Source organism: Apaloderma vittatum, unplaced genomic scaffold, assembly GCF_000703405.1.
Source record: "Apaloderma vittatum isolate BGI_N311 unplaced genomic scaffold, ASM70340v1 scaffold27540, whole genome shotgun sequence".
NCBI classification, from domain to species: Eukaryota; Metazoa; Chordata; class Aves; order Trogoniformes; family Trogonidae; genus Apaloderma; species Apaloderma vittatum.
Window position 1 is genome coordinate 4,847 of NW_009694459.1, and position 13,680 is coordinate 18,526.

The 13,680-nt window shown below is 36.4% G+C and overlaps 1 protein-coding gene across 1 annotated transcript in view; it reads left to right on the top strand.

Moving 5' to 3' along the window:
• Positions 1–2,062: 2,062 nt before the first annotated feature.
• LOC104272654 (chromosome unknown open reading frame, human C10orf107) overlaps positions 2,063–13,680 on the top strand; it is a 45,129-nt gene continuing 33,511 nt past the window's right edge. The window contains exons 1-4 of the mRNA XM_009867710.1: positions 2,063–2,171; positions 4,733–4,902; positions 8,011–8,155; positions 12,493–12,565. Of these exons, the coding sequence (XP_009866012.1) occupies positions 2,083–2,171; positions 4,733–4,902; positions 8,011–8,155; positions 12,493–12,565 (477 nt within the window). The 5' untranslated portion in view covers positions 2,063–2,082. The remainder of the gene's footprint in view (positions 2,172–4,732; positions 4,903–8,010; positions 8,156–12,492; positions 12,566–13,680) is intronic.

The window sequence follows — 13,680 nt, forward strand, 5'->3', positions numbered from 1 at the left end:
TTCTAACATTGGTCACTTCAGGAAAACATATTTTGCCTAATTATTCAAAGTTATCTCTCATGATTGTATAATATTAGCATGTTGAGCTATTAATTCTTTTCCTTTTTCCTAGCTAGGGCATGCAGATTCAATTATATCAACATTACTGACTGTAGGAGTACTTTTTATACTGCATGAATTGTTGCTAATAAAACAGAAATGAGCTAATGTCATGCTCCTAACTATGTGAAGGAAGCCTTCATTTGCTTAATTCCTGTTGTTCTGATGAGACATTGTATCTGAGACTAACTCCTTTACAGTTGGGAACAAGAATTTTTCTTATTAAAGTACATGTGAAGGTACTCTAGTACCTAATTAGAAGAAAAAAAACGGTTTATCCACTAAATGTTATGTATTGCTCTCAGTCTTGTTTCATCAGTCTTGAATGCTGCAGTTCAGCTAGTCCGAGTTTTAAGTATATCTTGCAGTTTGGCAGCAGCAGGGGGAGTAGTGTAGCTTTATTTGGGGGCTCTCCTTGACCAAGGCTGGAGTTAGTTGATTATTAGCCCAGAACAATGTTGTTCAGGCTCAAAAATCAGCTCATGTTGGCAATGTTCCACTTCTCTCTCTCTCTGGGTGAGCTAAAAACATTCTACAAACTTCCCTTGCTGCACTTCTGTCCCACAGAAGTAGAAATGTGCCTGCTGTGAGTGAACTACGATCAGGTGTTTGTGTCCTGGCGCAGAAGCAGATCAGGCCCATTAGACTCAGTCATGAGCCTGGACATGAACTTTTCTTTGGGTCATGAACCGGTTCAGCTGCCTGCTGAATCGTGGTGGAGTCACCGTCCCTGGCAGTGTTTAAGGAGAGGCTGGATGTGGCACTTAGTGCCATGGTCTAGCCCATGTGGTCATGTTGGGTCATAGGCTGGACTTGATGATCTCAGAGATCTTTTCCAGCCTCAATAATTCTGCGATTCTATGATTCAGAGCTGGGCTGGCACTGAATGTAGACCGGGGCTTTGTGCAGTTCAGTCCTGAAAACCTGCAAGGATGGAGACTTCTGTACCTTTCTGGGTAACCTATTCTAATGCTTAACTCTCTTCATAGTGAAATATTTTTCCTTACGCTTTCCCATGATAGTGTATTGCAGGTCCCTTCCAACGGAAGTATTCAATTCTGTTCCACTCCACAACCTTTGCCCCTTGTTCCCCTGCCAGGCACCTCTGTCAAGTGTCTGCCTCACTGCATGTTTTATAATGCGCTTTGGCGCCTCACCTTGTTGCCATTCCATTGTGAAACAGGTCTTTTTTTCTACTGGTTTCTTGCTGAAGTCTCTAGTCAAATGTTTTTGGTCAGTGACACACAGTAAATAAAATATCATCACGTGTTCCTATTTTTTGTAAGTCCATTGCATTTCTGGTTCATGCTCAGTTTATCCCTTATAACGTATATGTCCTTGTATTTCCTGTAAGGAACTGCCTTCTCTGTTAAAAACATGCTGAACTTCCTTGAAAGAGTGGTGGCAGATCCTTGTATGTGGGTCACTGTGTTGCAGCAAATATCTTGGACTTTTTTTTTGGTTAGGAAAGGAGTCGGTGTAGATGATAAATTTGAAAATGCAATCAAGCACAGAGTGGAGAGCAAATAGCATGCTAATGTATATGTATACTGATAATATCTTAAACAGAAACTGATTTTAAATTTTGATTACTGTGCAATCCCATATCATGTTGGTCATATCCAGATTCATGGACATTTTTTTTTGCACCTTTGTATTTCTATTGTTTTTATTTGCAAGTTAATTTAATCCTGTGCTGCACATGATATGTCACTGTGTTCCCACGTGAATTTAAGATAAAAATACTATTTTCCATGTGTCTGCGTAGCTTTTCTCTAGTGAAAATGTGTTAGGTTATTGTGTTGCTGCCATGTAATTATAGCTGTGTTACATTTTTTGGCATTTGTTGAATTAATCCCATAGATACTTCCTTCAAAAAAGAAGTTATTTAGATATGTTACTGACATAAGAAAAATAAACCTTTTAAAATTATATTCTTATATACATATGCGTGTGTAGGAAGAAGACCAAGATCAGGATGCCATGGGTGGGAAGAAGATTTTTAAGAGGATGTTTCTTTCTCTTTCCCAAATTACTACTTTGTCAGAACAAGATGCAGAAGGAGTTCAAAAGTAAGTGGCAATGATAAAAATACTAGAACCAATACAATAATAAGATAAAAATTAAGACTGGTTATTAGATTTATTTTTTTTGTGATGGTTACGTCATTAGTCTTTAATTCTTCATTCATATTCATGAAAGATAGGAAGAAGTATTTTTGATCTTGGGTCCACTTTGCTTTACTGTATTTTCTGATTTTTCTTTGACTCCTTTTTACTTCCCCAATGATATTTCATATTAATATAGTTTCTGAGCTTATAATAATATTAGGTATGCTGTAAATGAAATAATAAGATGTAAATAAAAAATACATTTGAGTGCACAATTAGGAGCACTTGTGTTCACTAGCAAATTCTTAGTGAATTGGAAGCCAAAGGGCTGGTCCACTGGTTGAGTTTTGGGGGAGGAAATAAAAAAATCCAGCCTTGTCCCAATGAACAGATAAACCATTTAATAGAGGTTAAAATATTGTTCTTGAAATATACTCTGTTCATCCTATTTGTCACTGTCTTGAGGGGGAAAAAAATGTCCTTTCTATGATTTTTTTTTGTTTGAGGTTTTTTTAAGGAGACTGGACGGAAAATTTGTTCCCATCGTATAATAAAAAAAAAAAAAATCTTTCATTTACTGTATTTTCTTCCATGACATCCCTCTTATTTTAGATGAGACTAAAGTCTGCAACTTACTGGAGACTAGAACGTGCTTAGTGACACAATTTATTTTGAAACTTTCCCTATAAGTTAAAAAAAATAATCATTGAAAGATTGTACATTTCTTCTTAGTCTCAGCTGCTCGTGTATGTATTTCTATATACTTATATGCTGTACAAGTGGAATGTAAAGTGTATATCGCATCCGACTGAACAGATGATAGTTACAGGGTATTTTATGCACTCTAAGCAGTTTAGTAGCAGCATTGAAATTTTGTTCGTTTACCACAGTGCATCATGTCTATACACAAGAGCAGTTTGAAGGCCATAGCTAAGGTGAGAAAATCAGAACAGATCTGAGTCAGTATGCCAATTCTGATGTCCTGCATTCCCATCTATCGCGGAGTTTTATACTGCTGTCCATCTCCGTACGACTTGAACACCTTCTGTGAAACAGTGATCAGGAAATCTAAATGCCCCATTGTCTCCCAGTGCTGTATAGATGCTATTGCCAGTGACATGCCTTACAGAATATTGAAAAGATGAGTACTGGCATTGTTAGCAGTACCTGAGAAAATCTAAATCCCTGAGAAGCTCTGATTATGAAAACACAGAGTTGGCAGTAGCTTCAGAAAGAGAGGATATGGACTCTTTCAAACCTTGGAAAGTTCAGCTGGCCACCGTCCACTTCTATTTCAGTACAGAGTTAAGTGTTTTCAACCAACTTGCATGTGTGCAGCCGCACAAATTTGTCATGCAGAACAAAGGAATACATGTTTTAAACAAACCTAATTGGGTTATATGCTGTACTTTGTTAGCTATTGAGGATTTAATTAAAAAAAAAAAGGAAGAAATGCATCTTATCTGACAGTGTATCTCTACGGACTTGGTGAAAACCCTGAAAAACTAATAGTTGCCTATCAGTAGGTCTGAGATTAATGCCCTTCTTAGGAAGGAATGAGAAGAGGGCAGCAGGGGGAAAGACCTGGCTCTTCTACAGGGCCCTAGAAACCGTGATCACAACTGGAACCTGTATCATCAGGTGCAGCTAAGCAGCCAAAGAGTGCTTTAAACTAAAACTCCGCTACCTGAGACACGGCTGAAGTTATACTGGAAGAACCGCAGACTGAAGTCCTAGCCCTAGTCCCCTCTCTTCTTGTGGAAAAATGCACCCGGTTATTGTAAAAGACGTAACTAATTCTGTGTTTGGATAGGATAGACTTAAATGTGTCAGCAACGGTATGGTCTCCTGCAAGGGAGTGTGTTTTTTCATTAGTTTTTCAAGTTAAAGTGAGTGGAAAAAATTCCAGTGTGCCAGTAAAAAAAGGCGAGGCTTGTCTTAAATGTCTTGACCATTGTGAAAGTGGAATTTAAACTTCTAAATACTTTAGGTACTTTCAGTAATCTTATAATACACTATTTACATTGTTTTTCAAACATTTTTTTCTTCAGAGGTTACATGAAAAATAATCTTGAAAGGAAAGCAAGACCTTTTCAGTACTGTAAAACCATCTTAATCAGAATGAAAGAGTGGTGTGGAAATTGGAGATTAATTGTTCCATTTCATCCTACAAACCCCTTTTTGAATAAACACTGATTTTTCTCAGGGATTTTCAGTGTATTTCTCCTTGTTTTTTTGTAATGCTCTTATTTTTGTTATTTCATTAGTCATGTCTTAACATCCAAGTGGTGTCTACTGAAACCTGTAGATGTTTGTTTGCTTTTTTCGCTCGATATGTCCTCTGATCACAAGTGTTTGTATCTATAAATTGATGTAGCTCAGTTCCAGGAAGAGATATGCATATATATATATATTTCTCATATTAGCAAATATTATAAATATAGTTACAAGCAGACTAAGTTAAACTTTGGAATCTATAATTTATTTTTAATTTCATTATTTTACTGCACATTTTCTTCTAGAATGCTGGAAGAATTTCTGAATTTTAAACAATTAAAGACATCTTTGAAAGAAGCTACTTTGCTAGATTATTATACTGCAGGATTTTGGTGGGCTAAAGAAATGAACTTCAGTCTTATACAGCTCTCAGGATTCATGGATCTCTTAAATTTCCTGTTGGAGAACCTCAGTGGTAAGTATAATTAAAAATGGTAAAATAAATATCTGAAGTGGAAGGCAAAAATGCTTTCCAGTTATTTTAATAGAGTGATATTTAATTATATGTAATTGTAAAATAATTTATTTTCCTCTTGAATGTTGCCATGTTATACCTTGTTCCTGAAAATAATTGTTACTGACATACGTTAAACTTTCGTTAGAGAGAACTGTAGTTTTTCAGCAGAGTATCCCTCATTCTTTGTTTGTACAGTATGTAGTACAAAAGGGCTGGGTCCTGAAGAGACCTCATCTTTTCGATGGTAAAATAAATAATAATTACAACAGGGTGAAAGCAAGTAGCTTCTAAATTCCAATTCCAGCTGTCTCAGTGACTGACTCACTGTAGCCTTGGGCACATTTCTCTGCTGTTTGAGATATGCAGTACATCCTGTAACATTACAGCAGGTGAATTACATTTATTTTTTCCTTGGAGGTCAACTCTCAGGTAACTTTCTATATGGGCAAACACTGCACTTCTGGCACAAAATCCATCAGTTAACTAAAGACTGGTGTGGGAAGTAAACTGGTATCACTGCTGAAGATGAAAAATGACAATGAAAGGACTGTAGCTCCTGTGGCTACAAGGAAATTTGCAACAAAGCATGTAGCTTGAGTCTAGTGGGAACAAAATAGCCAGGAAAAATTGTAGCAACATCCTCTAAAACCTATTTTTCAGAAATCATAATGCTTGCTTAACATTCACTTTGAAAGTGATTATGTCGAGAAAAGTCCATCCCAGAGGAAGAGCGAAAGGACTCAGCAGTTCCATTCAAAGAGAAGATGAATATTTAAAATCAAGCTCATAATAGTTATTATACTCTTTCATTGTAATTTAATTCAAGGGCCTTTCTGACTTGGAATTTTGACAGAACATGTACGTGCGTTATGATCATTGAAATTCCAGTTGTCCTTCCTGTCTCCAATGAGAAAGTATCTTAACATATGCTAACTGTATTAATATAACAATGGGAAAGAATGGAAACATGTCAGAAATTAGTTTTATGAGTCTGTATGTAATGCTTGTGTACTAGACAGGCTGGTAGCACAAGCGATTATTAAAACTGACTGATGGTTTTCAGGAATGTGATCTTTGTTGCGTAAAGCTTTGCCAAACTTTAACTCTTTGAGCTGAAATTTTCCATGGCAGTGTCTGCCTCTGATTAAATTTTATATATAAAACTACAACTAAAACAGTTCAATGGGCTTGCGGACACAGGCTGGGGGCGGAGGGAAGTATTATTTTGTGCTTTTTTAAAAAAACAGCTGTAATACCCCTATGCTTTGAAGTAAAGACATAAGATTTGGCAAGCGAGTGTTGTGAATTTGCTTTTTACTGTCCTGTGAAAATCCGTTTGGATTTGGCCAAGATACGTGGCTTTTAGAGAAAGAAAACGCAGTTTGTAAATGCTTACAGGAGACTTCTTCTATTTTCTTCACAGTTAAGCTCCCTGAATAATCTATTTTACGAAGTGTGCTGTAGCCCAGAGCTGAGATGAATTCCCTTGTAATTACTGTTCTCAGCTGGTGCAAGTTACACCACCAAACATCTCCACTAAGAGCAAAATGCTAACATCTTCTCTGTTAACGACCATTTGTTTTCCCTTCCCTACCCTGGACCCAAATGAACTGGAGAATTAAGCTGATTTGCCCGCAATAGCAAGAATAGCGTGGAGCAGGAAGAATGGATTTAGAGGAGAGTAGTGGAAAGTCATTTAAGACTGGTAAAGGAGAGGTTTGGGAACTGGAGGCTGTTGATTAGGAGCCAGATTAGTTACTTTGCATTTGATTCATCTTCTGTACAGTGAGGGCTGAGTGCTCCTTACCTCGCAGAAGTACCGTGAGAGCCTTGCGGAGAGCGGTGGTTGGGGCTGAAAATCAGGTGTGCGAAGCAAAGAGAAAATTTGGACAACGTGCCGACAGACCTGGGCCTGGGTGTTGGGACTTCTCAGGATCTTGTTGTGTGGTTTCACTTCCCTACTAGCTATGATGTTTCTGGTTCTATTACTCTTTCTCATTTCCCATGGCTTCTATTTCCTCCACGTTCTCTGTATTACTTTCTTGTTTCTTCCATTGTGGTTATTTATGTTGTGCTGCCTCTGTTACTGAGAACAGCTGAAATTTCAGGGTTTTGATTGCTGTACCACTAAAGGGCAAAACTATAAAGACCAGAATCTTGTAAGTTTTTTAATTTGTCTTTTGTACAAAGAACTAAGGAGCAGATCAGTAGAGAATTAAAACAATAAGGACAATAAATCTATTTCACCACTGATGGATATTTCACTGTTTTCTTCTCTAGAACTTTTAGACTTAAAAGCAACATGTAAATTGTGTTCAAACCTTTTTTGAAACACCGTGGTTCTAGGGATAGCGCATGCTGTACGCAAATTAGAAAGATGAATCCTTTCTTTTTAAAGGTTCAGGAAACACTGGTATAGTTCAGATTTTCCTCTTTGTCAAGACAATTGGCAAGAAGATTTTACGTTTTGATTCAAAGCACTTTTGGCATTTGGTTTTAATTTCCAGGGTAAAAAAATGTAAAGTAATTATCTGTTGGGGGTAGGGGGCAAAAGCATCTCCAAGTTTCATGATATGTGCAGAGTATTATGCATTTTCATGTTTAACCAACTATGGCTGTAAGCAATTTAAAAAAACTTCTTACCGTTCTTAATATCTGTCCCTGTATTAATAGTTTATTTTGCACAGGGCATGGTCAATACATAACGAGTAGTAGATTTGTTTTAAAGATAAACATACTATGCATCTCAAATTTATATACTATTCTGTCTGTGGTTATCCCTACATAAGTAAGAGGCCAAGCTGTAGTGTCTTAAACACCCCTTGTTGTGATCCTTATGTTATGGAGGTGGACTGATGATTTTGTGATGGAATTTTAATGCATGGGTTATTGATTAAGAGTAACGGCAACAGACAAAAATGTTTCACTGCTGTTGCTTTTTAAGTTTCTTCGTGGCTCATGACTTCTTACACCTCAGAAAGTCTTGTAATTAAAATGTGCCAAAAACCCCTCACCCTGCTCTGCCATATTTATACTTAGTTTTTGTTTGTTGGCATTATTTTGCAGAGAAACATATGACCTTAGGAGATAATTTAAAAGAACTTGGAAGAGCAATGGCTGGAATAGGAGAAACTGATTCAGAAAGAAGCGGTGACTTGACTTTCTTCAGCATTGAGCAAGCCAAAGCAGTCATTGATTACTTGAATATCAGGTATTTATTTCTACAGGATCCATTATTTTCTATTTGAAGAAATCAACACGGTGGAAAATAAGTTAAATTTATTTAATTGGATATGTTCATACCATGCCAACATACCGCACACACCAAATTTTAAAATATTAAAAAGAAGAGGGAATATGCAACTAGCATTTAAGATCTGTTTTAAAGTTCTGGGATTCTGTGATCTGGCCTCAGATGTCAAAGCCCAGGAAAAAGATTTAGACTGGAAGTTTATTAAAATTTAAGATTATGCTGAAAAGCTTCCTCCTGCATCTTTTTTTGGATAATAAAAGGAATAGGAGAGAGTGGTATATAGAGAATATTCTTGATTTGCTTTTACAAGATTCTATTTTTAGATTCCACATGAACAAAATCCTAGACCTTGCCTATAATTTCAAGTATTTGTCTGGCCTTGACAGCTGTAGTGGACTTTTAAAGTGATTTAAAGTTGTGTACTTTTCCAAATTAAGGTCATGGTCATACATGAGTCATAAAACTGTTGCATTTCAGAGTCTGGAAAAGTTCAGTTTCTCCATGAAAAGGTTTTGTGACATGTCATACCTTTTAAACAGAGAAAGAGAAATTACCTGAGAGAATTTATCTGAGAAGGAAAATTAAGGGTCTGATAGCAGCCAATCACACCTCTCCGTGTACAGTCTTAACTCTATGCAACGTGTGCAGACCTTTCTCCACTGAAACACCGTAGTTAAGACAGTGCCCGTACTCAGACACCACCGTTTTCAGGACATGATGGCAGAACGGTGCTCAAGCCTTTATTTCACCCATGAATGTTGGGTGGGAAGTGGAAAGGCTACTATTGCAATATATGCTCATACAGTGTACTACATCTGTAGCCCTTTAGCAGCCCGTTTTCTGACCTGAACGGTGGTTGGAGAGCGAGATTTTGTGGCAGATGGCATAAAAAGTAAGATAATGACTGATCCATACAGAGAGTTGCTGGCAATTTTTTAACTGTTTTTTTTTTTTGCTAGGAAAAGGTTAACACATCAAAGAGGTGTTTTAGGGTATTTTCCTAGATGCAGAAAAGTATTTCCTCCTGAAGACAGACAAAAATACTACAATTGGCTGATAGCCTTCCAATTTAGAGTACTCAAACTGGGGATTTAAACCTATCACAGGCAATTTCTCTTACAGTTGGGCTATAAAGTTTGTCTCTCCTGCTCTCTGATTTTTTTTCTTTTATTTCTTTTTCATGGAAAATGTATATTAAAAAAATCAGGCTTTTTCCATATGACATGAGAAATCTCTTTACATCTCAAATTTCTGTAGTCAAGGCAAACCAATATCCTGCCAAGTACTTGCCCTAAACTAAAAGGAAACTTGGCATTTAAGATGTCTCACTTCTTTCACTTCTCCTTTCCTGTCTGCACCTTTTGTATATTTATTTGGAACAAATGTTTTTTCCAAACAGCATGCCTATAACTCTTGTGTATATTATCCATTGCGAGAGATCTTGTCCATGAGGTAATTTCTTCACAGTCACAAGAATTTCATCCAAGAGATTAGGTGCTCCATCCTAGTACCACTGAATTATTAACTGGGTGAGAATACAACCAAATCACAAGATTTTTGCAGCAGAACGGTATTTTAGCCACCAAATATGTGGCTGTATATTCAAACTGCTCAATTTACTTCAAGTACGTGCTGTTGCAAGGATATATGCACATACACTGACATGCATCATAGGTGTCTAGTTTAGACAATCCATTACTTGAGGTATTTGAATATGTTTTTTCTAAATAAGAACCAAATAAGCACACTTATGTAGCTGTGTTTTGAACTTTGTATGCTCAGAAATACATTGACCAAGTTTTATTACAAGTCAAATTAATGTATTACTTCAACATTTTTTCTTGTTTTTCACTTTTTTGTTTAATTTTAAATAATAAGCCTATACTTTTTCTTCTACTCAAGATAGTATGACATGTTTTAGTTCAGATCACATTTTTACAGATGAGCTCTAAACCCATGGGATTTATAATGGAAATGGGGACAAATGCTTAACCACGTTGGCACAACTATGCAGCAAGTATAATGACACCTTCAGGTTTGGTGGAAGGTGACAGTTATCATCTTTTTATCTTGTCTCCTTGGGCAAATGCGCATCAGCATAGCTCTTGACATTTTCTTTCAGGAAGCACTGGAGCCAGGGAAATATGTCATTGTTAATCACCTTCAGATTCTCGTATGACATCATAAGAGCGTCTATTCTTAACAATCTTACTTGCATGTGTGTAATTCTTTTTGTGTAACTGCTAAAAACGTTGGCATGGAGTTTTTAATTGTTCACAACGGATACAAACAAATCCCTCCATTTTATATAAGACGTGATAGAAGAAAGAAAACTGTTCTCTTGTTTCAGTATAAATGCTGTTGTATAATTTATGTGATTTGACTTAAAGAGCGTTAAATGGGGGAAATTTTTCCTTGATATAGGATTAAGGGTGAACAGAGTTCTGTTTACAAATAAACAAATGAAATTCTGAAATGCCCAAAGGAATAACTTAAATTTTGGGGAATATTTTAAATTCTTTGTACCTGTAACATAGTCCATTAAGTATATCTTAACATATTTAGAAGGAGAGGGGAAGAACTGATTGTCAGGTGCTGCAAATCTGTCTCCTTTCCAAGGCAATTAAAAATTAGAGTTTGAAATGTTAAGTTCTGCTAATGAAGTTTAAAAGTTATGTATCTTATTTCTTGTGTGTCTGATATTCATAAAATATTTTTTGGATTTTTCAAATACTCCCTGTAAGAGTTGTACCACATAATAGGTGGGTATGTGAGGGGACATGTGTGTTTTCGTAAATTGGTGTCATTTAATTTGACTCATTTCCAGGTTAATTCCTGAAGTCTGCTTAAGAATAATTACTGTATTTCCACTGAAATGCGGCAGGAATCCTTTGGTGAAGTACTGCCATAAAAATGAATGACAAATGTTGTAACAACTTAATTAATTGCCTACCTGCTTTGGGTTTAGGGGAAGGGAACTTGTAGTTAATGATAGCCCAATTTCTTCTGCAAGCTGGTAAACAAATTTCATTTTTAAGTAATGGTAATTGAATGACTGAATTAAATGCAACTGTGGAATAAACTTAAAGAGCCAAACGTTCAGTGAGGCTGCCATAACACTTCTCACCAAATTAGGAAATGTGTCTGTGCGTATGTGCAAAAACATCTGCCCCCATTCCGGTAAAAAGGCATTGGAAGGTCTCACAGATGCATTTGACCGACCTCTGGAAGATGAGCTGTTGTGCTGTAAGAGAGGCAGGCCATGCCACCAGCTGATTCTCCTGCTTCCAAGCTGCTTTCCTGGGCTGGCAGAACTGCTGCTGTACAGCAGTCAGCACTTCAGCACTGCCGAAATCAGAGCAAGTCTTCTCTGTCTGCAGTATTTCATGGAACCTCTTGTACTGTGGCAGGGGCCTGTGGCCAGAGTTCAGGGGCATGATCACCTCCTGCTCCTGCCCGCCACACGATCTCTGACCCAGACCAAGATGCCGTTGGCCTCCTTGGCCACCTGGGCACACCGCTGGCTCATGTTCAGCCAGCCAACTGGATTTAACTCCATTCAAAGAAGTTCTGTATCATGATTTTAAGAGAACAAGTAATTGTAGCTGATGGACTGTGATTAATCAAACCTTTGATTAAATGAATGCTATATCATTGATCATTAGGAAAGGGAACAAGGGAAGTTATTTAACAAATGTGAAAAAGAAAGGCATATATGTTTTAAGGAAGATAAATATTTTAGGCCATTGAGAAGGTCTACTTAAAGTTACTCCAGTGAGTCAGTCTAATTTTGTGGTTTTTCTTTGAGAAAATACTAGATGGATTTTGAAATATGACCTTGAGAGAATAAATGCTTTCATTCTTTTTGGTTTTGATGTTCCAAGATCAAACTTGCTCCCTGGACTGGCAGCCCATCCAGAATCTCAAAGCTGATCTGGCTTTGCTTCCTTCATGTACACTATTGCTGATATTAAAGGTGTAAATGTCCTGGTGATAAGTGTTTCAGGAATTACATTTTTCAGAGTAGAACTTTGTCTTCTCATAGTTCAATTTCATAAGGATAAAGTAGATGCATTTTTAAGTATCTTACTGCATTTTCTATGGCCATTATCTGATAATAAATCCTGTAAATTAGGTATTCTGTATATTGTACTTGAGGTTAAATAAGTGTTTCTTTTTAAAATTTGGAGCATTACAGTTCTGAAGGGTAACTCTTAGTTTAACAGAATTTTTAATATTGTTACCTTTCCAAAGATTTACAGCTGTGATAGTACTATATTCTCTTTTTTGTGCAGCTTATTTAAACACTATAAACTATATGAGTACCTCTTCCACAGTCCTAGAGACGAACTTGTGATAAGTAATGAGGTAAGTCATTTATATAGATGGAACTCATTATGCAGAGTTATTTAATGAATGCACCATGGCATATGTTTTATATTGCTCAAAGCAACTTCATGTCAACATTACTGCAATAGTAATGTAAAATGGCTGATTAAAGAATACAAGTTAGATGTTTTGATCCTCGTATTCAAAATTAATTTTGGATTTCAAAAAAGTGTAAACGCATTGCTTGGTTAAGATGTTGTGTTAAATCAGCAGTACTTTTGTGTATGTATTTATAAGTCGGTGCATATAATTTGAATTAGCAATGCATGAGTCTGACTCTATTTTGAAATCAACAATCAAAATCAGAAAAGGTTGTCTACCAAACCTAGTCTGACCACTGACCACAGACACATTCATGTGTACATGTGTATCTGCAGAGTTTTGTTTCTACTGTACCCACCATCAGTTAATTATAGTGACTGTAAAGAAACAAGGTAGCTAGGAATTCAACATTTTGAAAGCATTCAGTTAATAATAGTGAATTGCCTCCACTGTAGACTTTGTCACGTATTCTACTTACATGTGAAAAACTACGTAGGAAAATGCATTGATGCAGGATGTGGCCTTTAATCAAATTGACAGATTCAATTCATCAAATAAACCTTCCTTCAGCCTGACTGTGCATTTTGAGAGTATATGTTACAATACATTGAAAAGGATTTACATTTATAATTTGTATTAGGAGACAACTGGCTGGCTAGAGAGGCATCATAGTAGACATTTTTGATGGCACATGTATTTTAGCATATCAGTATACAGTGAAGTTAAAATTAATGCACTAGATATTTTTCTTTACGGTTTAAGTTGATGGTTTGACTCTATAAATGATGTGGGATAATTTCTTTCCATATTGCTTTTAAATAACCAAATCGTAAAAAAGAAGGACTTTTCTTGACATGGATGCAAATATTTGGAAGTTTTTCTCATCATCTGTGAGGTGGTTTAAAATTCCAGCTGAGATAAAATCAGTGACAAAACCGTCATTACATAAGAAGAACAGCACTTCAGCGTTACTGTGTTACAGTGGGTATTTTTATATTAGCTACTCAGATCGATGGCTGGTTAGCACTTTCTAATTGGTAAAATTATTTTTA